We start from the raw sequence: 24,689 nt of genomic DNA on the forward strand, positions 1-24,689 counted from the left end.
CTAGCAAGTAATCTTACCTATTTTAGGGCAAAAATAAGAATGGGGAGTCACCATTATTAAAATGAACAACTGAAGATAAAAAGGTTTTAGTAATTACAAGATTAATTAAAATTACTTATAATTAATGTTCAGGTTTTTAAAAATTGTATATTTAAACATTTTACACTGAAAAAAGATAATTTAGTATCATAAGTGACTTGCTCATTATTTAGTAAAATAAGAAAATGAAATCTTCAGTGCCTAATAATTGCTTCTTTTTAACTGACTGTAATAATACTTGCCTCACCAAACCCTTCATTGTTGTCTAACAATCATGGATGCACTAGTATTAACAGCTTTTCAACAGATCAAGCTGATTTCAAAAGTGAAATATTTAAAAACTTGCAAAAGTAACACTATGAAAACAATCTGATTGAAATTCCTTGTGGTCAACCTCCCCAATGTGTTTCTTTGGTTCATGAGAACCATGATAAAGAAGGATGTTTTCCTGAAAAGATGATAATGTGGACCTTGAAAACATCTCTTAAACAAAGCTTTTTGCACCTGGGAGGAGACAAGAAAAATATTGGGGTAAACATCCCTCTTTTGTCCAAGAAACTGACTGCTGAATAATCTGCTTTGTTCTGTTAGCAGGACAGCATTTCAGTTACTTTCCTTAAAGTATTTGTAAGCATTTTTATTGTTAACAAACATGGTTACAAGTATTTAAAAATAATTTTAAGATGCACAGGAATTTTGTTTGGTATGTTTGGTGGAAGGCAGTTTTATTTCTATCAGTTCTGGAAATTAATATTCACTAAACATAGGAATAAATGTCTTGTTGGTATGAAATATTTTTCTCCAGTTTTTTGTGGAGTGTGTGTGTATGTAAAACTGTATATATTGTTAAAGTTTTTACATATTTAAGTTGGGATCCAAAGAAGTGTGCAATCACTCATGTAACCCAAAGTGCTGTTGAATTTGTCTTTTGTGAACAGCAGCCTGTGTACTGCATGACAAATCACTTTGAAACTGACAAGAATTTCAAAATGTCATGGGGGGGACTCAGGTGCTCAATGGATAGGGTTGCCAAATCGATTTGACTCACCGTTAAAGTAGCTCTTTGGATCCCAGCCTTCGGTTCTACAGTCAACAGTAACAAATTTCAAGTCAATGTCCATACATGCAACATATTACAACATCTTGGAAATCAAGCAACAACCACACTAAATGTGAAAGTGTTTTGTTACAGGCAAGCAGAGTACTGAACAGCAGGGAAAGGAGGTGTCATGATCTGGGCTGTGCCACCAGAGGCCTACTAGGCCCAGGGAGCCTGGCTAGCAGTAGGTGAGGCTGGGCCTACAACTCCCTGAAGCCCCTGAGAGATTTTGGAGCCAAAATTGACCAATAGGAAAAGAGGAGGGCTTGGAATAAAAGATCTGGGGCAGCAGGCAAAGCTGTTCTTCTTCCCAGAGGGCAGAGCCAGAAGGAAGGCTGCTGCAGGAAGAAACCCTCATCCTGAGGGAAGGGTGAGTAGTCTAGTGCCACTTAGAATAGTGAGCTAGGGACAGTATATATTTAGACGCGTGATTTGATTTGATTTCTTTTCACCCACTTACTGTTATTATTCTGCACCTTGTCGTTTGACCTCCTATACAATAAACTATTTTCATTGTTCAGTCTGCCTGGTCCTCAGGCCTATTATTCGGCCAAAAGGGAGGTCTAAAGGTCTTGGGAGGGTGCTCTGGGCCTTCTCAGAGGAGCCTGGAACCAGAGTGGTGGCAGTGTCAGGTGACACCCCACCTGAGCAGTGACAGGAGGGATGGAATGTGGAGAGTGGGTAGGAGGCAGCTGTATCAGTCCATTCAGGTGCATGATGGATTTAAGAACACTTTGCCTTCATGTGCTTCATGGCCTTGTAGAATTTCCTGTGTATGTATTTTCAAACAATAAAAACTTAATGTGCAGTGGCTTAATACCATAAAATTCAGCAAGTTTATGATACTGTGTAAAGCAGGATTGTTCAGGAAGGCTTTTGCATTGGATGGTTAATCTCTCATGGGGCTGTTGCAATTTAGTGCATTGTTCTTGTTGCCTGCCAAATGGGATTTTATTATATTATGTTTTAATGATTTTATAGTCATTTTAATGCCATTGTAACCCACCTTGAGTCTGTTTAAGAAAGACTTGAATAAATAAATGTCTTTGTTTTGGTTGTCCCAGTCCTCTATAAAACATTCTTCCCTGCAGTTTAAGAAGAGGAGGCTGGTATAAACACAAATGTTATGGATTAAACCTGTGACCTTTTGTGCTGTGAAACATTTAGGCTGGAGCAAACAACAATGGGAGTGGAACAACACAATATATGGCACTCTACCAGAACTACCTGCTGAAATCAGAACATGATTTGCACTTCTGCTCCTAAAAGTGCTGCCTGTTACCAGACGCAATGCAGTGGTTGGCACATAAAACTGGATGGTGGTGGAGTGCTGGTGTAACAAAAGGAGCCTCAACAGAATCCTTGATACAGTCATTTCTGTCACTATAGAGCCTATCAATTCAGCCTTACGTGTATTATAACAAGATGGCAACTAGAAGGTGACAGAACATGATGGCGGTCTCCTAGTTGCCTGGCAGAGGATACCACTTTAAACTGCATCGGCGCAAGCCATACCACGGCGCAAGCCATACCACTGCACATAGCTAGCAGGAGACCAGGGAATGTCAGGGACTCTATAACTCATCAGCATGTACTACAATTAAACTGCAGATGATGCTCATTTGCTGTGGGGATCCAAACACATTTCCTCCTGCTGCACACTGGGGATCTTGCATTTTGCTATCCTCAACCTACAATCCTTTGCTGTAGAGACAGCCGGGCATCTATTAACAATAGAGTAGAATTTTGCATTAGTGCCGCAGACACTCATTACATAGCACCTGTGATAGCACAGGTAAATATTTCTTCTTTGTCTGTAAAGCTTTCGCCACTTTTAGTTTTAATTTTGAAGTATTTGGAGGATAAATGTTTCCCCAGCTAGACAACGTAAGTATGGAAAAATTCATGATTACAATGAAATCAGTTTTAAAACCAAGGCTACCTTGTCCATTTGTCATCCTGTTCTGCCATTATGTGCACTTTTTGCCTTTCCTACTTTTTTTTAGTTTTTTTGAAATATGTGAACTCCCATAAAGCACAAATATACCAGTTTGTAACAAATTATGCCAAGAAACCTCTCTGCTCCCACATATGCGCAGTTCCATTGGCCCACAGGATGATGAGGTTTTAGGTAATAAGGAAGAACTCTACCTATAAAACCTGGAGAGATTCTACCAGATTGAGTAGAACACACTGACCCCGATGGACCAATGGATGGTCTGACTGAAGCTGATAAAACAGCCTCATGTGTTCAGGAAAGCTGGAATTCAATGTCCCTAGTCTCTGTCTCTCTGTCTCTCTCTCTCAGTGACTCTGTTTCTATTACACATAGGTTTGATTTCATGCTATTGTCTTTCAGTGACAGTTAGGGCCTGCAGATTTATTTTTTAAAAACAGAATAAAGCAAGATTTAGGCATACTTCAAGTGACCATTTATTCTGATTTAGGGCCACCAGAACAGTCTAGCAACCAGCAGGAGACTGGAGGGTGAGGTGGATGGGGGGAGCAATGGCATAGATTAGAGTCCGATAGCACCTTAAGAGACCAACAAGATTTTCAGAGTATAAGCTTTCAAGTCAAAGGTCCCTTCATCAGAGCGTTGACTCTTGAAAGCGTATACCCTGAAAATCTTGTTGGTCTCTTAAGGTGAGACTGGACTTAAATCTAGCTGTTCTACTGGAGACCAACACGGCTACCCTTTGAAGCAATGACATCACATCACAGTTGTCTAAAAATCACCAGAAACTCTATGGTAAAACCATATAGCAAAACCATAGAGCTCTTGGCAATTTCTAGGAAGTCCCATGTCACTGACAGTCTGTCAGTGTTGTTTTTTTTAAAACAGCTCTTTCATCCCCACCAAGATATGCCAACCCTAGTTCTAACTGGGTTTACTCCAGCTCTAAGATATTTCCTCCATAAAGTTTCCCAAGTCACTGCAATCTGAGGCAAATTATTATTTTTTACCAGTATAAATATTGGTTTGTAAAATCATATAGACACATGCACAAAGTGGTTTTTCAAACTTGAAAGAGCAGCTACTCATCTTATCCTCTTCTGCTCTGTGAGGGCCTAGGTTTTGAACTTTTTAAATGGACAGGTGTATTTTCCTGAAAGAAACCCAGAAGTCAATTATAGTAATTTATGAGCACTAACCTGCATGGACTTGCTTTCAACACACAAACTGCTTTCTGTTTGAAATTTAATACTTGATAAAAATAGGAACCCAGTTTAAAAAACCAAACCTTCAGCGTTTTAGAAGAAGAAACCTCTGCAAGTATACAGTAGTTTAGTGGTATGACCATCTCTCCATTGCCTTCTTAATCCATAAATGTAGAGACCTAACCAGAGATTATTTATTTTAAATTTGTTTTTAGGTAAGATAAAGATTAACATTTGTTTTGTGGAATTTAGAAGCTAATGGTAAAGGGTTTTTTGAGTCTTGTGTATTAAAATGCTTAATTAGCTTGTACAAAAATGTACAGTATTTAGATAAAAGCATAGCAATAAAACAGAAAGGTTTCCCATCCCTTTCATGGTATAGGACTTTACTGTGAATATCAGTGCTATTTAAAAGATACGAATTAATCTTGCCTACTCTAGGTTCTCCTCTAGCTCAAATACTTTGGCCACCAAATGAGAAGGGAGCACTCCCTGGAGAAGACCCTGATGCTGGGAAAGATCGAAGGTCAAAGAAGACGGGGACGGCAAAGGATGAGATGGTTAGACAGTGTCATCGATGCAACGAACATGAAATTGAGCCAACTTCAGAGGACGGCGGAAGACAGGAGGGCCTGGCGGGAGATGATCCATGGGGTCGCAAAGAGTCGGACTCGACTGTGCGACTGAACAACAGCAACAACAACAACTCTAGGTTCCAAGAGATTTGGGGGCAGGGTGGAGTTTGAGGAAGGCAGTCAGCGGGGATATGATGTCATAGTGTATACCCTCCAAAACTACCATTTTCTCCAGAGGAACTTATCTCTGAGTCTGGAGATCAGTTGTGATTCTGGAAGAATGCCAGGACCCACCTGAAGGCTGACAACCCTATCAGAAATCTAAACAGAGCAATTTCTATTGGGAGCTGTTGTAAAAATTGTCTTACCATTACTGGATTTTATCACACTCATGATATATCCACCAACACAGTAATCATCTTGCTGTCATATTCCTGTTCATCCAAACATTTAATATTTTTATATTTGTCCAGAGCATTTTTTGTATTTTTGTTGTATTTTTATTATAAAACATAGAACAGTATACAACCATCCAGAATGAAGGTTGCCAATATATTATGATATATAGAACAGCTATTAAATAACTTCTTAGTCACATCTTCCTAGAAACTCTCACACATTTCATTGGAGCCCACACGAAACACTGTGGGGCTATTGACATATTACAGGGAAACATGTAAAAGAAAGGAATATTAAGGGAAGGGAATACGGCACTAGGAACCCACTGGGGGAATGCTTGCCCACCATTTTTCTGTTCCAAAACCATTGTTTTACATATTTTTAATGCAAAGGTCTGCCTTATTTTCATGCTGTTTAACTTGTGAACTGCCTGCTTCAGGTCTTTGGAGGGGTGGCATATATATTTTCTAAATAAATAAACGCTCCCCATCAGCAAGCCACCCATTCTCAGGGCTTAGAACACATGTTCTATACTATACTATTCATCTATACTAACAGTGCCATCCTAAACAAAGTTGCACCCTTCTAAATCCATTTAGGGTGTAACTTTGCTTAGGATGGCACTGTAAAGCACTGTACACTTGTCAGGTATTTTGTCAGGGGTTTTGTGACACGCTTAGATAGGAACTGGACAGCCACAGGCTTACAGACAGAACTGTGCTATCATCTATTTCTGCTATATAGCCTCGCAAAGACAGTGGGCAATAGAGGGGAGGTCTCCACAGAAGATTGAAGCAATTGCAATGTACTTCCCTCTGACCAATGCCTTTATTGCATCCCAGATGACCTGAGAGACACTATATTCAGAGTCATTTTAAAAATAATTTTAAATTTCTAAATCAATATCTGTATATGTTTTGTCATTCGATAAATTAAAAAGAAAAAAAATCTATTTCTGCTATATGCTGCTGTCTTTCTCTCACCTTGTACCCAAGAAGCAATATGGAACAGAGAAGCAATTTAAGTCAAAAAGCTGTTCAATAAGAATGTGCATTTGTTTCCACAAATGGCAGTAGTCTATGATATCCTTTTTAAATACTGGGCTTGTCTTGATACAGCCCAACTTAAACACGCTTTATACTTAACAAAGAAAGTCTTAGGATTTGACTGTAATTCACTGAAGCACCTACTAGTGCCTAAACAGATTCAAGCATTTTATCCATGCCAGGGTCAGCTGCAGATTTTGAGGGTCCCCCTCCCCTCTTCTACCCACCACCAGCTCCCCACATGCCTTTTTCCCCTTCCCTCCACTCCCTGTCTCCCACCTGCCTGTGTATTCTAATTCTTCCCCTGCCTGCTTGTGAGCTCTCCCATTGCCCATGCTCCCTACTGCCTGCAGCCCTTTTCCCAGCGGCACTGAGCAGTCAGTCAGGGTAGCTGGGAGCACAGTGGAGTGCTACCAAATAACTGGTGGGGTTGACTGAAGTGCGAACTGCCAGAAGCCCTGGGCTCTTCTGCGGCCTCATGTCAGGGTACACTTATGCCAGCCCTGATCTGTGCTTCCCAATCCAGACTGTCCTCACTGTTTTCTTACATTTATTTTTGTTTAAACTCTTCAGAAAGTCTTAATAGTGAATTCATCTTTTCTGACTTTTAGATTAACGACAGGAAAAACTATCTTTACAAAGAGAACCCTGGAATTCTGATATAAATTTTAGTAGGCAATGTTTTGAAACTATACAACATAGGTAAGAATGAAAGGACCAAATGGCAAGTTTTAGCGTTCCTTCCTATAGTAATAGAAACAATCCATAGATTGTGAGTCTGTGGGCAGGAATCTTATTTCTTTAAATTTGTGAGGCACCAAGATGTTTTGGGTGTTGAATATTAATACTAATACTGTTGCTATTACTCTTAACAACAAAATAGAACATACTACTGAACCTAAAATATAGAACTTTAGGGGTATATTCTTGGTTTAAAACCAAGGCAGTATGCTCTTTTTCAAAAACTCAGACCAGGAGACTGATCAAAGTACTTACCTCTAAAATGGGGAAAACAGTTTTCCAAGAAAGAGCCATATATCATTGATTCTAATTTCAGACATGTTTAATTATGTATGTGCTAAAGAACTTTGTAAAATGTACATTGGGGATATTAGAGGACATTTAATCAAGTCACTCACCCACTTAATTTCAACTGCTCTCATGAGATTTCAGGAAACAGCCTAAGGTAGGATTGTTTCAATTTGTTGGCATTGCATGGTCTGGAATTATACCTTCAGAGATACCTTCCCACATCAAAACATTAGCTTATACAAGCATGGCATGGAAGCAAATTTCATTGCAATCAATTGGATTTAAGCTAAAATCAAACTTGCTTAGGACCAAGAAACTAGTCCAAAAGAGTCCAAGTGATTGCTTTAAATACAGCAAATTGCTTAAGTGTTTCTTAGACAATGCTTAGTTAAGCATTTCAAATGCTTAATTAAGCATTTCATGGTATTTAATCTGAGTAAACATGCATAGCACTGGGATTCATATATATTTAAAAGAACAGAATGGAGTCAGAAATGCATTCTTATGTATGTGTGTGTGTCCCCCCCTCATGAATGGCTTTTGGCCCATCTCATCACTCACTCTGAAATTTTTCTTATTGCAAAAGCATAGACAAGGCTGCAACCTTACTAAGTCTTTCATCTTCTAAAATGACATTGCCAATGCTTGTTTTCAAAATGAATGTATGGATGCCGCCAGGATGGCTATGATGTGCTGTACTGCTTTTTTTCAGCAATATTGCTTGATGGTGGAATATATCATTCCAGTTACAGCGATTTTACTACCATTCTGCAAGACATGGATTCTATTCATTAAGCTATTTGCACCATCATCATCATCTCATGGACACTGGAGCCTGAGCTAGGGCAAGGACATTGCTATCAGTCAGACTAGCAACACAAGTCAAACCAGAACATTTTGCAATTAAGTACATGCTTGATTAAGGGCAGGAGTGTTTCTGGGTGTCCAGCTCTTCAACCCAAAAGAATGAGCACCTCCTTAACACAGTATCCATTCTTTTCATACTCAGAGTAGTTGGACTGGTCAAATAACCTCCACATTCAATTGCTTACTTGAATGGAGTTTTGTAGGCAGAGTAAGGGCCTAACTCTGTGTTATACAGAAAATGCATGAAATGAAAGCCAAAAGACCAGTCCTTGGGAGCCAGTGTTTAAGCCTTTCCCTGCCCTCTGCTTCCTCTCTAAAGCTGTTTTCCTTAGGAAGACAAACCTTTGGGCCTCTGCTCTACTCAACAATGTATTGTGTGTGTGTGTTGGGGCAGATAATCACAGAGATGAAGAAGATTCGTCCTAGTAAAGGATCTCATGCAATTTCATTTTACTGCAGCTTTCTGAACCAAAGTCAAATTGGGTCTACTCCAGCTCATTTGTTTGCAGCAGTCAGCCCTATTATTGTAGCAACAGATTCACATGTGGATGAAATGCACTGAAGGAAATTGCACCCCAATGCACCAGTGCATACATCAGGTTATGCTAACCTTAATTCCAATGGCCAAGGAGTAACCTCCCTCCAGCTTGGAATGGGGAACAGGTACTTACCCTGAATCTGGCTTTGAGGCTGAGGGTTAAAAGCAGTGGTGTGGTTCAAGGAAGCTCTTGGATTAGGTGTGGGGGCTGGGTGGTGTGGGCTGGCCCTTATAGCTGTACGACGCAACTGCTCCAGTTCGCTCAGACGCTCTGAAAAGGACAAACTCCCAGGCTTTGTCTGCTCATCTAGTTTCTGACGGTGTCCTATTGTGGGGGTGGGGGGAGAAGATGAGAACATCTCTCATTGACATTCCAGAATTTGTTGATAGGTATATAGCCCATTAGAGAAATCAACAAATATTCTATATTGACGAGGAACAGGAAATCTCAATCCATTGAAAATACCATGTATTTCAGTGGAAGTACATTATATATTTTATTTAGAAGATGTATATCCTGCCTTTCAGCCCAATAAGGGCCACAAAGATGGCTAAAACCCAAAAAAAAAAGATCAAACAAATAAAAAAAAACAGAACATCATACATATATAGAGACATCAATAAAAAGTATAGGGTAGGGAGAAGGGGTTATTGAGAGAATGCCAAATAAAACAAAACTGGCAGAAGACAAAGTTCAACTCCAGTGGCACCTTTAAGACCAACAAAGTTTTATTCAAGTTATATGTCTGGTGTACATGCACACTTCTTCAGTCCATACATACATACATGTGTGTGTGTGTGTGTGTGTAGGTAGAGGGTGAGCAGCAAATTAGCATAAGCATAATAAACAGTGTTTAAAAGATAGAAGGACCAAACTGGAATAACAAGCTTGGTTCATATGGTCAACATTTGTTTGGGTTTAATTCCAGGGGGAAACATAGTGAAGGAAATAAATATATCATAAGAACATAAGAGAACATATCAAAATTGGAGATAGGCAGATCTATCCTCCTTTATTGTGGAATGCTGATAGTAATAAACTGAGACCCTGTTGTTATACTCCAGTCATCTCCTCCGAAGTGTGGAGGTAATTTTAGACAAATATTCACAGGAAGGCAATTCTATAATCTTGGTGCCACAACGGAAAAAAACAACAACACTCTCTTGGGTTGCCACCCATGTGAACTTCAGAAGGCAGGGGCACTCAAAGCAAGGCCTCAGAAGATGACCATAGTGGTCAAGAAGGTTTGTATGTGAGTTGGTGGTCCTTAAGGCATGCTGTTCATGTTGGGTGGCCAACCTCCAGGTGGTGGCTGGAGATCTCCTGGGATTACAAATGATCTCCAGGCGACAGAGATCAGTTCACCTGAGAAAATGGTCACTTTGGAAGGTGGACTCTATGGCATTATACCCCATTGAAGTCCCTCCTCTCCCTAAACCCCACCCTCCTCAGGCTCCACCCCACCGCCAATCTCCAGTTTTTCCCAACCTAGAGCTGACAACTCTGTCCGTGCTATCAGGGTATGCACTGTGGTGGCTAGACATTTTCTACCTAGGAAAGGCTGCAGCTGGCTAACTAGTCAAAGCTGGTAAAAGGCGCTCCTGGTCACAGCAACCACCTGGTTATCCAGCAGCACCCCAAGCTACAAACCTGCACCTTCTAGGGAAGCGCAACCCCATCCCAAACAGGATATTCCTCAATTAACAGCTCAGTCCACACATCAGTAGCCCTTCTGTTATGTACTCCTTAAGAGACTAACCCAGAAGACTTCAGAACAGAGTAGTAGGAGGGAAACAGTTTCACTTCCCTACTAGTAAACTGCAGGAGGGCTGGGCCTATGCAAACTCTTCAGAATTGGCCCAAGACAATCCTTGACCCAGTGGACAAGAAACAAGCTAAGTGATCTTCCCTGAGGTTTGTGTGTTAATAAATAAACCATTAAATTAAAGGAAATTGGGTGTTTATTGTTTCACTAGTATGCAATAACTTCCATCTTGTCAGGATTAAGCTTCAGTTTATTTGCCTACATCCACCCCAAAACTGCCTCCAAGCACGAATTCAGGGTTTCTACAGACTCCCTGGGAACCACTGGAAATGCAAGATAGAGGTGAGTGTCATCCACATATTTGTGACAACACAGCCCAAATCTTTGGAGTTTGGATGACCACACCCAGTAGTTTCACGTAACATTTAAAGAGCATGGGGAACATGATGAAACCCTGTTGGACTCCATAGGAGCTGGCAATCTTGGACTGGTGGCAAAATCTTACCACAAACTGCAGTGAAGAACATGTAACTATTTTGCGCCATTCTTATAACTATTATAATGTAAAGAAATATAGCATCACTCAGAGAAGGGAGTCTCACCTGGCAAAACATATCGGAAGACTATTGTAATATGAAAATTGAGGCACCAACTATCCATTTTCGCAGCTCTTTAGCTAAATGTAACACAGGGTTGTCAGTAATGTACGTTATACTTGCTGCCTGTCACATCTAGCCAAAGATGGTAAGACAAACTTTGCCAGCTCCTGTCTTGTAAGTATGGCCAGAAGGTTAAACTTGCACATTCTGAATGGATCCACATATGGGGAGGGGACCACCCAGGTGATCTCACATTTACAGCAGGGAATGGGCACAGCACCATTAGCTATATTTTAGCCAGTGGGAACCTGCTTCCACTTGAAAAAAAACTCCAGGTTCTACCCACTTTGAAGGGTGATCATTTACCCCTCCTCCTGCGTTTGAATCCACTGTCTTGAGATTTCTTTCAAAATTCAATCTGGAGCCCATATCTCGCCAAGTGAACAAGTGGACTGCCATGCCAAGTGGAGGCTCCAACTTGAGCAAAAGATTGTGATAGTGGCTGAGGAAAATTCCTTGATACATCCAGCTGCCATTATGGAATATGATGATGATGAGATGAGATGAGATTGGATTTATACCCCGCCCTTCACTACCCAAAGGTGTCTCAGAGCGGCTTACAAACTCCTTTCCCTTCCCCTCCCCACAACAGACACCCTGTGAGGTGGGTGGGGCTGAGAGAACTCTGACACAAACTGCTCTTTCAGGAACAGCTGTGCCAGAGCTTGTGACTGACCCAAGGTCACATCAGCAGGTGCAAGTGGAGGAGTGGGGAATCAAACCCGGTTCTCCCAGAGACTCTGCACACTTAACCACTACACCAAACTGGCTCTCAAACTGGGTGTTGATCCTCTGATCCCATAAGACAACCTCCTTTGGAGACTGAAGCCCTTATTACTACAAGACACAGGGCCACAAATAAAGAAGCAGAGAAGGTTTTCCAAGTAGGGTTGCCAGCCTCCAGGTGGGACCTGGAGATCTCCCGCCTTTATAACTGATCCCCAGCTGACAGAGATCAGCTCCCCTGGAGAAAATGTCTGCTTCGAAGGGTGGACTCTATGGCATTGTACCATGCTGAGGCCCCTCCCTGTTATGTACGTGGACCGCCACCACGGGTCTGCGGCTAGAGTCAGAGCTTAGCTCCTTTAAACAATAGGGACCTAGGATCCTAGTTCCCCCAGCATTCACCAGTAGCAGCTTTGGCGGGAAATTCAAACCCTCCAATGGGACTGTGGGTGTGCTGAGTGGGTGTGTATATAGTTGGCCTTGCAGGGCCGTTTTTCAGTTCCAGTGTGAAGTAGAATAAACGTGTGCAAACGCATGTCGTTGTCCGAGTCCTCCATGCGGCGAACCCAGTACTTTTCACTCCCCAAACCACACCCTTTCTCATATCCACCCCCAAAAGCTCCAGGTATTTTCCAGCCCGGAGCTGGCAACCTTACTTCCAAGCAATGGTTTGACTGGGACTGCCTGGAAGCCAAAAGCGCTCTCATCTCTGCATTCCATGCATATAAAACTGCTTCTGAATTAGATAGCTTGAATCTTTACTGTCTCTATCTAGCCTTAACGCAGTCCTTAAGTTTGGATGGTTAGTCTGCATGATGAATTGCTCCAACAATCCAGGTACTATCAAAGTTGCCTTGCTTGAAAGATTCCCACACTTCAGCATCCAGTAGTTTAGGAGCAAAGTGACAGTTAAAGGTATCTGAATATGCCTTCCTATGCTAATAAAAATTATAGTGGAGGTGGCACCCCTCTGAAATCTCATCCATAAACCTCAGAGGGGCTGCGGGCTGCCTCTGGAAAAATTTTCTCTGAGCATGGAGATGTAAGGAAGACAGCTACAACAATGAATCCAACTTCTTCCTCTTTACTCTGATCAGCATATTTATTTTCATTTTTGCTTCTCAATAATTTTACCCTTTTGGTTGCCCATCACTTTTTCAAGGTAGCAGAGCACTATCCCAGTAATGCTCAGAAGCAGAAGCTAGATCTAGAATAATGCACTCGTGCTGTCACACTTGTGATTATATGGTGTGAAAACACATCAGGTAATGCTAGAGGTGTTCTCGGTCCTGAAGGGCAGGACATGAAGATGTCCTTTTACAATTATTTTGTCAGTTTTCTCTCCACTAATTCCTATGATCTTTTCTTAAAGCAATGGAAGCTAGTGTACCCTACCACCCAACGTTCCTTTCCTATTTCTTTTCAGCACTGCTATATTCAATAAACTAACTGGGAGGTCCTCGTTGGGAAGAAATTCTTCTCCTGCAGAACTTTCCTCCAAAGACATCACACAGGCTGGCATGTCACTGAAATGCCACTGCATCTCACTCTTTCCCCCCCTCAGGCTTTTAAACAGAATCTGAACCCATAATTGCATTTAGTTTTCACCTGAGGCAGATAATAAAATGAAAAGATAATCCTGTCTGAAAAGTTAAGCATGTCCATTCTTTCACACAGCCTAACACATTTTCATGAAGACAGGTGACTAAAAAACAAAACATTCTAAGATGAAAATGTACACTTAAAAGCAGTGCCTAGTAGCTGCTAAAATTAAGTTTTATAAGCTGTGCTGCAGTTACAGGTCGGAGTGTCTCTTCTTCCTGCTGCCAGACCCTTTGGCACAACTGAGTACATCTCAGATTCCACACTGAGCTATAAATTATCACAGGAATGAAAGGAAAAGAGCATGGTATCTAGAAGTGATTTTATCCTTACATGCATTAGCCCACCCTGCTTCCCTCCTGCTTTTTTTTAAAAAAAAGACTTTCATCTGAAATTTTTGGAGTTCAAATGCAAAAGTTTTTCTTTCATTTGTCAGCAATGCAAATCTGAACTTGGATTCAAGACACTTGACTTGAATGCAAACAAGCCATGCAAGCTGTGTGCATATGTAAAAGGTCTTCCACATGATTATTTTCAGCCTCATGGCCTGGACAACATGATGCCAGGATCCAGGGTAATGATGACAGCTAAGTCTACAACTACACAAAATAGTTGAACTCAGAAATTTAATTCGAAAAATTCTTGCATTCCATTTAGCACATCTGTGCAGTGCCTTCCCTTTGGATTCTGTCAGGCAATTTTCAGCGTATCCTTAAAACTGTTCTTTTCAGCTGTGTAATTAACCTAAAATCAATTGAAATGTATAGGAAAACTTCAGTTGAATTAAATGATCTTTGGGTGCTACTTCTTTTTTGCCACTGGGCAGGCACACCCATTGCATTTATACAGTCTGCATACCAGGGGTATTGCCATTTTTCTCCACAGTAAGTTTTAATACATCACATGCTATTCAGATGTTTCTAGTATGAATAACATACAATCTAGATCAGCTGTGCTAGAGCCACATATGCTAGTTTTTCATGGCAAACACACTGGGTAGTAATTGGCTACTGCCAGTCAGTAAACAGAGCACAAGCATAAGGGTGCAGGTGGCCTGGACTGCAAAGCCCATTGCCACAATGTAGTTCAATTACATTACTTCAGAAATAAAACAGAACAAACTGAGGCTCTAACAAGGAACTGCAGGGAAGCAATTCTGCAGTACATAATTTACCCTTCAAGATTTTATAAGCGTTCAGTGAGGCTTGAGCAGGCTGATTTCTCCCCCTGCCCCTTTCTCTCTTAATTGACACTCACTGCCCTCATTCAACATGCCACTTCTCCTGGAACATACTTAGGCCCAATCTGCATCTAGCATTTGCTCTGGTGTTTTACCAAACCCACACTGGAACAGAAAAAGATGTGGCTCAAAACCACATTCAAATACCCTGGGCCAACGCCGTACTGACTGCAGAGTCACCCCTGAATGGCCATAAAACGGCCATAAAACCGAGAGATCAAAATAAGTGAAAGTGCCTTGGAGCAGGACACTGCCATAAAATCCAACAATTAAAGTAAAAGTGGCATGCAATGTAGAGGGGAATTTCTGTTCCAGCGTGGGTTTGGTAAGACAGTGGAGCAAAGGCTAGATGCAGATTGGGCCTTAGTCTGCATACCTGGAAAGCTCCCCACTTTGTCTAGTTGGCCCTTTTGTGTGGCTTTTGTGATCTATAGAGACCAATAGGTTTAGTATAGGATTCCCATTCCCCCAGTGGGAGCGGAGGTTTGCCCGCATTCAGGGGCCCCAATCCACTAGCCCAAATCTGGCCGGTGGGGGTAACTCTGCCCCCAAAGTGCCTCATTTGCACCAATGTGCCCAGTGCAATGACATCGTGCAGGGCATGTTGCGGGGGAATGCTCTATCATTTGAGAAAAACTATGTGGTTAACCATAGAGTTTTCCCTTAAATGATAGCGTATCCCCCCCAATGTGCCCTGTGTGATGACATTGCTTCTGGATGATGTCATCGCAGTGTGCGCATGCCAAAGACATCACAGACCAATGGAGAGACCCCCCCCCCACCGGAAGCCAGGTAAGACCCAGCAACCCTAGTTTTGTATTAGATACAGTAGCCTTTCTTTTTTGACTAATGACACTGTATGTGTGGGAGGCAATTATTTGGAGGGTACATACTACAAGTAGTACTTATCCCAGAAAAATGAAACCTTCGTCCACATGGAGGCACAAAAATGGAAGCAGCAGAAGTGAATGGTGTGGAAGCAGGTGGTAACAACGTCCACACAACCCTTCCCCCTCACTGCTCCCTGCCCCTTTCCCTCTGTTGCATCTGTGCAGAAGTGCCAATGTGACAAGAATCAATCCAGGCCCCCTGTGGCCTGGCATCCCCCTCCCCCACTTTCCCCTGCCCAACTGAGCAAAAGTATAAAGCTACACTGCAATTCAGCTGTTGGGGGGGAGCCCATTGAAGGGCTAATTAGAGGGGTATACAGACCTCAGCTTCACCATTTTAAAGGTGTAGTTTAACTCTGCCTCCCTCCCAGGATGGACTGCAGGCAGAGCACCCAGATGATTGCTCCTCCTGCAGCCAGCCTGAGGGTTTATTTATCTGTTTGATTGATTTCTATTCTGCTGTCCCACAATCATGGGGCTCAGAGCAGATTACAACACAATAACAATTTGAGCAATTAAAACTATACATACAAGTCAGAATAAAATTAACCAGAGCTGTGATCAGACATGCAGTTTGATCCATTGCTGTTGCTGTTCCTATATGGATTTAAAGTGCACAATCAGGCAGCAACATCTGTCTGTCGTGCCTCAGTCGTCTAAGTCCTGTTCCTCCCACCTTTGCTGGGTGTTTCTATGATACCTGAGAAAGTCCGGTCCTGTTGGTCTGAGCTGGTTCCAAAATGGATTTCCTGATGTCTGATCACTCTGTTGCGCACCCAAGCCATCAGGCAGGTCTGACTGGTCTCTCGTTTTCCAGCTGCCATTTTTTTTACTAGCTAGCAATGTGCGCATAACTGCATATATGCACCTCTCCCCCCCGGGGGGCTGCTCAAAACTTTGTTTTCTTTTTAAAAACTCTCTCAAAAAAAGACGTCTCTGTTCTTCAGCTTTTTTCTGTCCTTTGGGGAAGGGGTAAATTGAAAAGATTAGAGTGAGGACAGCAGTGAACTCCATATCCCAGCAGTCTCAGCAAGCACTTATGCACTAGCTCAGAGGGCAAATTTTTTTTTAAAAAAAATGTCTGACAGCCCCATGAAATCCATATCCCAGCAGGCTCATCAGTGCTTGTGGGCATGCTTCGAGGACAAACTTTTTTAAAAAAATGACCAACAGGCTGACTCCCTGGCTGCTGCCCTCTGATCACTCATGAATAGGTAAAAGCACTTTGAAGAGTGATAAAAGGGGTGAGTCTGATCAGGATTCTCTGTCACAAAATAACCTGGCTCAATTAGAGACGGGGCAACAGTGGATTGAACTGCCCGTCTGACCACAACCCAGATGGCATAAAACCTGTTTCACTGTTCCACTGTCCCGGGGAGAGAGGGGAGGGAAAAAACAAAGGCAGCATATAGATGAAACTCCCTGGTCTCACCCATACACCTGGCAATACAGTTCCGTTTTGCAGGCCCTCGGAATTGAACTTAGTCCCACAGAGCCTGGATCTCGCTCAGAAGTGCATTTCATAGAACAGGAGCTATCACAGAGAAGGCTCTAGTTCAAGATGAAGCCAGGCAAAGGGTCTTTGGTCCCAGGACTGTCAGCATGTTTTTACCTAAGGAACATAAGGCTCCAGTCTGGTTCCCTGTTGAGCTGTATTTAAGGAAGCTCCCCCCCCCCCCATCTGGTTTGTCAGGAAAAAATATGGGAACCATACATGTTGTGCCAGGATTGGGCAAAACATCATGTGAATGCTCCAGAATAAAGGGGGGACTTCCCACTGTGCACATGGGGGGAAATCCCCATGAGTATCAGCCCTGTAAATGCAGGAGAATAACAAACAATCCACACTTCATTTCCATTGTGGCAGGCATTTCTGAGTAGGAGGTTTTAAAACAGAGAAGCAGCCCTTAATGGTAGATGATTTGTATAGCTATAGCATTTTCTATATACAAAGCAATACTTTTTCAGTTTTAATTTATTCATTCTCACCATTTTTCTACAAAAGAGGTCATTATTATCTCCTTTTCCCAAAAGAGATGTAAAACCAAGGCAGGGAGAGCTAGTAAGTTAAGCAATATTTCTCACATCCATGCCCTGTATTGTGCCAACTAGACCAAACTTGCCACTTAAATAAGATAAATATTTGGGTGGATGGGGTGGAGGTATCTTACTTGCAGTGCTTTTAAATCAAAATATACTGCATAATTACTGCTGAGATGCTTTATCATTTTAATAAGAAGCCTCATGTCGCTCTTTATGCTAAACTATCTCCTTAATGTAAACCCCAAGGTTGGTTATGAAATTAATCTGCTCTGCAGCTCTGCGTTGTCTCCATTCTCACTGCCATCAGGCTAATGACCAGAAGCTTCTCAGAAATCCGTAGCAGTTCTGTAGTCAAGCTATTTGGGAACTGTTGGCTGCCATATTGAGCAACAGAGCTTGCACACTACTTGTGTACAAGGTGCTGAAGGATTCATCTTTTCTCACATGAAGTTGCTTGTCAGTTGGGATCAACACTGTGGGGATCCCCAGCTTCAGAAGAGATGAGTGTCTCTCAGGCAGAGGGCCTTTTCTGCATCTTTTTATGGAACTCCCCTTCAGGGTTATGTGTCTGGTGCCAACCACGTAATCTTTTAGATGCCAGACAAAGTCTATCCTGTTGGTTTGATCCTTCAGGAATTTTTCCCCCTGGTGCCCTTGTTGCCTAATTTTATGTAAATTACCTTGTTAGTCTGAATTATGTTTTCAGATGCTGCTGCAATAATGTCATTGTTATTTATCTTTCTTGTGATCCAGCTTACATGTTTGGGGGAGGGGGGTAGAAAGACAGTATACAAATCTTTAACACAAATAAATAAAATTACATCGCTTTTTGGGCAATGGTGTAGTAATTTTATAAACTCTCGTTAGAGAAAAGCCTGTTTGGGAAAATCTAAATGGTATAAACCAGCATATGAAACTGCCTAGACAGGACAGTTTATGACAGTTAAACTAAATGGAACAAATTATTTGACTCACTTTTAAAAAAACCTTTGGGTGGTGGAAAGAGGCAACAAGTCACAGCTGAGTTATGGTGTCTCTGGAGGGTTTTCAAGGCAAGAGTTGTTAAAATAGTTTTACACTGGAGAGCAATTGGTGTTTATACTCCCTGACTTTATGCAGCTTCATCTGTATAGTTGTTCACTGATTAAGTTATTATTGATTGAGATTCTCCTCATTTTGATTTTATTGCTGCTTTGATGGGAGGTTTGATGTTGTTGCTGGTTTTTATATTTCATAATTTTGATATTCCCTTCTTAGATTTTAATTTTACACTGTGAGCACATAGCATGTTATTTTAATAATAGAAAGGAAGAGTATCTATTTCCTCAATAAACAAAACAAATGGATACAAGTATATAAGAAATACGATGCTGAAAGTCTGGCCCCCCTGTAAAACTCCTCCCTTTCCTCTCTCTGAAGCCAATCAAAGTAGGGTACTTGCCCTGCTCTTAGAAATAGCAACAAATATTAAAAGTTTGCAGACACTGAGAATTTGGGAAAAATATAATCTGTCAAAAAAATCCCAACCCTTTTCCTCTCAACTCTGGTAGGGTGTTGATTCTGAAGCATGGGCAAGAAACTTAGGTCCAGGACCTCCAAGGTAGCTTTCTCAGAAGTGCTACCTGTTCCATGTGCAGGGCTGGAGAGACAGGCACAGATCAGGAGTCTCAATGTGTGGATGAGACGATGGTGTAGGGGGAAAGGTTTCAAGTTGCGGTGAGGCACACGAGCGATGTGCCACAACTGTGGGAAACAGGGCCATCTTGCTCGCGTCTGCCGGTCAAAAGGAAGCTGGCACCAGCAGCCTCCAGCTCAGTCACGCTGCCCAGCCGCCGCCACCCACGAGACGGCAGCGGAGACATCCGGCCTCTACCACCTCACGGACCAGCCATCCCTACAGGTACTACGCCTCCCGAAGGTAGAGGACACCTCGAGGATCCACTTAACGGTTTGGATCGAAGGGTCTCCCTGCCCAATGGAAGTGGACTCAGGGTCAGCGGCGTCCATCATTTCTGTGGACACGCTATGCAGACTTTGCCCACAGGGGGCCCCCTGCTTACACCCATCCCATCTGAGTCTGGTGGACTTCCAAAGGAACCCAGTTCCTATCAGTGGGGTGGGGACGTTCCGGGAACAGTTCCAGGGGTTCAAGGGACTGTTGATCGTGGTGGAGGGAAATCTGGTCAGTCTGCTGGGCTGAGCCTGGTTTGCGCCACTGGGCATCACGCTCGGAATCAGGGGAGTGCATAAATGTGTTCAGAGGGATTTTGCTGAGATTTGCAGGGAGTTCCTGGCTTTAGGATGCTACAAAGGGCCCCTGGTTTCCTTGCAGTTAGACCCCCTGGTGGCTCCTATCCGCATGCGGTTCCACACAGCTCCACTCACCATACGGCCAAAAATTGACGTGGAGCTGGACCGCTTGGTGGTGCAAGGCATCCTGGAGCCAGTTCCACATGCTATATGGGAAACGCCCATCGTAACCCCCCTCAAGCCCAACGATGAAGTCCACATCTGTGCGGACTACAAATGCACAATTAATAAGGCCCTCCACGACCACTCCTACCCGGTCCTGGTCGTTAGTCATGTTCTGGCCTCGCTAGCGGGAGCTAAGATTTTTGGGAAGCTTGACCTGGCACAAGCATATCAACAGCTGCCGGTCGACGAGGCCACAGCCATGGCGCAGACAATAGTCATCCACAGGGGGGCCTTTAAGGTAAAGAGGCTACAATTCAGCATGAGCGTGGCCCCGTGGTTTTTCCAAAAACTAATGGACTCCTTGTTAAAAGGGATCCCTGGAGTGACGCCGTTTTTCAACGACGTCTTGATTGCCACAGCGTCCCCCGACGACTTCGCCTCCCGCCTCTGCGCCGTCCTGCAACATTTTGATGCGGCTGGCCTCAAAGTGAAATGGGAGAAGTGCCTCCTAGAGGTTTTGGAGGTGGACTTCCTGGGGTTCAGGGTAGATGCTACCGGCCTTCATCCAGCAGACAAGGTGAAGGCCTCCGTGGAGGCTCCCGCCCCCACATGCAAAGCAGAACTACAGGCGTTCCTGGGACTAATAAAATTTTACCACACCTTTTTGCCACACAAGGCTGCGGTAGCAGAGCCCCTACAATGACTTCTGGATAAGTCAGCCCCTTGGACCTGGGGCCCAAGGGAAGCGGCAGCATGCAGGGGGGGTGAAAGCACTTTTAATTTCCAATGACATGCTAGCCCATTTTGATGAATCCCTCCCGGTTGTCCTTGCATGTGACACCTCTTCCTACAGCGTCGGAGCAGTGCTAGGCCACGTCCTCCCGGATGGCCGTGAGGTTCCCGTGGCCTACTACTCCTGAACATTAATGGCCGCGGAGCGTAACTATGCGCAAATCAACAGGGAGGAGTTGACAATCATAGCAGGGGTAAAAAAATTCCACAATTTCGTTTATGGGCGCCCTTTCACTATTGTTACGGACCATAAGCCCCTCCTAGGCCTATTAGCTGCAGACAAGCAGACGCCCCAAGTCCTGTCACCCCACGTCCTCAGATGGTCCCTGTTTCTGACTGGCTACCAGTACCACCTGGAACACCACCCGGGCAAGGCGATGGGTCATGCCGATGCCCTGAGCCGGCTGCCGCTGCCAGTCGCGGACACCGATCCCGCTCCTGCGCCGGGGGTCCTGCTCATCGAAAATCTCCCAGAGCCTCATTTGCACGCTGCCAACATCACGGCCAGGTCTGCCCGCGACCCCCTCTTCTCCCGGGTCCTGGGCTGGGTGGTGAGGGGTTGACCTACAGCAGCCCCGGGGGCAGAATTCACAGCATTTAGCACCTGAAAAGACAAACTCTCGGCCCTGAAGGGATGTCTCCTGTGGGGAGATCGAGTCGTGGTCCCTGGCACCCTGCGACAGCGGGTCCTCACGGCTCTCCACGAGGCACACCCTGGCATGGTAAGGATGAAGGCACTGGCCCAGAGCTACTTGCCACCTTTTGCTCTCCTGTTCCCCCCCATTGTTTTGATAAAGCTGTAATATTTAAATTGCAGCCCTTTTTATTTTAATTCTTTTGTAGAAGCCCGACATGGAGGCTGTGTTGGGTACGACTGTGCAGCTCTGCTGTCACTCTGCCCCCCCCCCGAATTATTATGAGCCCATTTCATTTCCAAACAGCCTTGGGAGAGTTAAGCCCAGTTGTTAACCAACCTTATGCCTTGAGTAATCAAAACTTTTCTTAACAAATGGCACAGTAGAAGAAAAAGTGGATTTTCCTAGCTTGAATATTTATCCTCAAAACACAGACCAGAATAACCCTTCTTGTGATCAGACTAGCAGTTTATTTTTTGTTGTTGCTTTGAAAGAAACACTTTGATAGTTAGAGGCTAGAGCAGCTCAGAATTTTCTTTTTTAACAGTCTCTCCATTGTACAAACACTTTGTAATGTACAAGCAGGACTCCAGTTTGCTGAGAACTCTTATGTTCCTAATGGTTCTGCTTAATCTTATGTATGTTATGCTATTTGCTTCCTCCCCCCCCCCCCCCCGTTGCAGCTGCAAAGAGATATAGTAAGGTACTGTACAGTGTTTTGAAAGCAAAGCATCAGAGAAATTTCCAAACTGCAGACAGGCAGGTTATTCTTTGCCTTGTTTTCTTTGGCTTCACGTAAACAGCACAGAATGAGTCAAACAGTATTAACTTTCAACAGCAAAGTAGTGTGGTCAACCAAAACATTTGGTGGCTAGATTGCAAAGATAGGTTCAGATCAGCAGGTAACAAAAAACAGAATGCCACATGAGGGCAGAAGTAGTAGGCAAAAATCAAACCATATGTTATTTTCTATTAAGCTGGTACTCGTAGATCAAGATAGATAGGTAGCCATGTTAGTCTGTCTGTAGCAGAAGAAAACAGCAAGAGTCCAGTAGCACCTTAAAAACTAATAAAATTTGTGACAGGGTATCAGCTTTCGTATTAGTGTCTGTTAATTTTTTCGATTATGCAGTTGAGAAGCATTATCTGACAGTTTCTAGCCAGTTTGTCTTAGAGACCAAGTTAGAGTAATTCTCTTCAACTCAATTCAGTATACTGCTTAACTCATGATGCTCAACTCAGGATACTGCTGATGACCTTTGAGCAGCCTGGGTCCAACACAGACCTAAGAGACCACTTCTGTCCCCAAGTACCACTGTGACCACTAAGATCAACTGGGAATGTTCCCTTAAGCACATCAATTATGTGCCAAACCAGCCTATGAGGTCACAGCAGGCACACTTTTTTGACAACTGTCCTATGACTTGAAATGCTCTTTTCCTAAAGCCTCACCAAAGCCTATACAGAAGAGGTGCAAGAGAGTCAGCCTGGTCCAGTTGTTAAATTGTTGGACTAAGATCTTGGATAACCAGGAAATCCTCACTCAGCCATAAAGTTTTCTGGGTAACCTTGGGCCAGTCACACACACATTCTCTCTCTCGCTCTCTCAGACTAACCTACTTCAGGGGTTTATCCCTGCTTTCTGCTCTTCATGAAAAACAGCTGTTTGGTTTAAATGGATCAGACCCATTTAAACCACTGCTTTCTTCTCCCCGCAGCTCTTCATAGGAAGCAGAAAGCAGGGGCTCCCAAAGATCTGAGTGGCGGGGACCATTTAAACCAAACAGCTTAGTGGCAGTCCCCACTGCTCAGCTGTTTGGAAGCCCCTGCTTTCTGCTCCTCATGAAAAGCCATAGGGAGCACAAAGCAGGGGTTTAAACTTTAATAGGTTCGCAAACTGATATGAACTGGTTTGGTTCATGAACCAGCGTATCAGTCAACGGTTCAGTTCATGGTTCAGCCACAAAATGAACCACAAAAATGTGATTCATGCCCATCACTAGTAAGGACTATAAAGCTGCTTTTAAAAAAGAAAGGGCAAGGGGAAGAAATGAAAGCTAAGGGCCTCAGAATTCTCCACTAGTTTGTCACAGTTTGCCAACTCCCCCAGGAAACTGTACTGATGTGATAAACTGTCAACCCTGCCAAATTCATATTGGATTCTGGATATGACTTTAATTAGTACACAGATCCCCATGAGATCAAAAAGAAAAATCTGACACTATCTATACAAGGAAGCCACCATGCACCTCCTTTCTGATATTGCACTACATCCTTTACTAAAGTGGCAAACCAGCAATGCAAAAGTTCTTGTGCAAACACGCCCTAATCTACAGACAAGAAAGCAGTATTTCCATTTCTATATGAATTATTTTCCCCATACGTATTTAGTGACTTTCATAAGAGTCATAAAGGGTAAAGAGTTAGATACAAACTGAAGCGGGGGGGGGGGATGAGAAAAAGGTGACAAACTGTTGTCTCGTCTGACTGCAGAGCAAGTTTCTTCCACCTACTCTTGTCTCCCCACTTTTGCTATCACAAAGTTCCCTTTTCTCAAGTTCTCATCTTCAACCACTTTGCTTTTGAGTCAGGCTGTTTACTCACTGGCTGCCAGCAAGAGAGACACTGAGCACACAGACTCCATTTCCGCTCTGATCTGTGGTGCTACACAAAGCAACCTACATGAAATGGGAGGCACAATTTCAGAACAGGGCTTGCTGTGTCTTCCAAAGCAGATCCCACATTTCATGAGTGATATTTTAGAAGTTCAAACAACTTGTTGCTGAATTTTAGAGGTAATACACATAGTGGAAAACGTCTGCTTTAACCCCCAAATATCATCCATAGCCATGCTTGCTTTTTCATTCATTTTCTTAACCTATATTTTAAAAGGCAAAAATCTTATCTTGAATCCCCATCCCTCTCAACACAACAGATTTTCCTTAGCAAGGGATTAATTTTTTCAGCTCTTTGCAACCTCCATCGAATAATTTTGAATAACTATACACAAATTGCTAATTGGTTCTTTGAAAACAAGCTGATTGGAAGTTGATCACATCTTCTGTAAGCTGAAAAATGAAACCAGAGGTCAAGCATGGAGAGGGGGATGGGTTAACTGATGCCTGTGGGGCTTGGTCCCAGATTCAAGCTGATTGCCATGATAT

General features: G+C 43.1%; 1 protein-coding gene across 1 annotated transcript in view; it reads right to left on the minus strand.

Annotated features, from left to right (window-relative positions):
• Positions 1-24,689, minus strand: part of LOC107117549 (runt-related transcription factor 1-like) — a 119,643-nt gene that overhangs the window by 43,065 nt on the left and 51,889 nt on the right. The window contains 1 exon segment of the mRNA XM_015419686.1: positions 8,891-9,082. Within this exon segment, the coding sequence (XP_015275172.1) occupies positions 8,891-9,082 (192 nt within the window).

The sequence above is a fragment of the Gekko japonicus genome, unplaced genomic scaffold, assembly GCF_001447785.1.
Source record: "Gekko japonicus isolate JY-2015 unplaced genomic scaffold, Gekko_japonicus_V1.1 scaffold1465, whole genome shotgun sequence".
NCBI classification, from domain to species: domain Eukaryota; kingdom Metazoa; phylum Chordata; class Lepidosauria; order Squamata; family Gekkonidae; genus Gekko; species Gekko japonicus.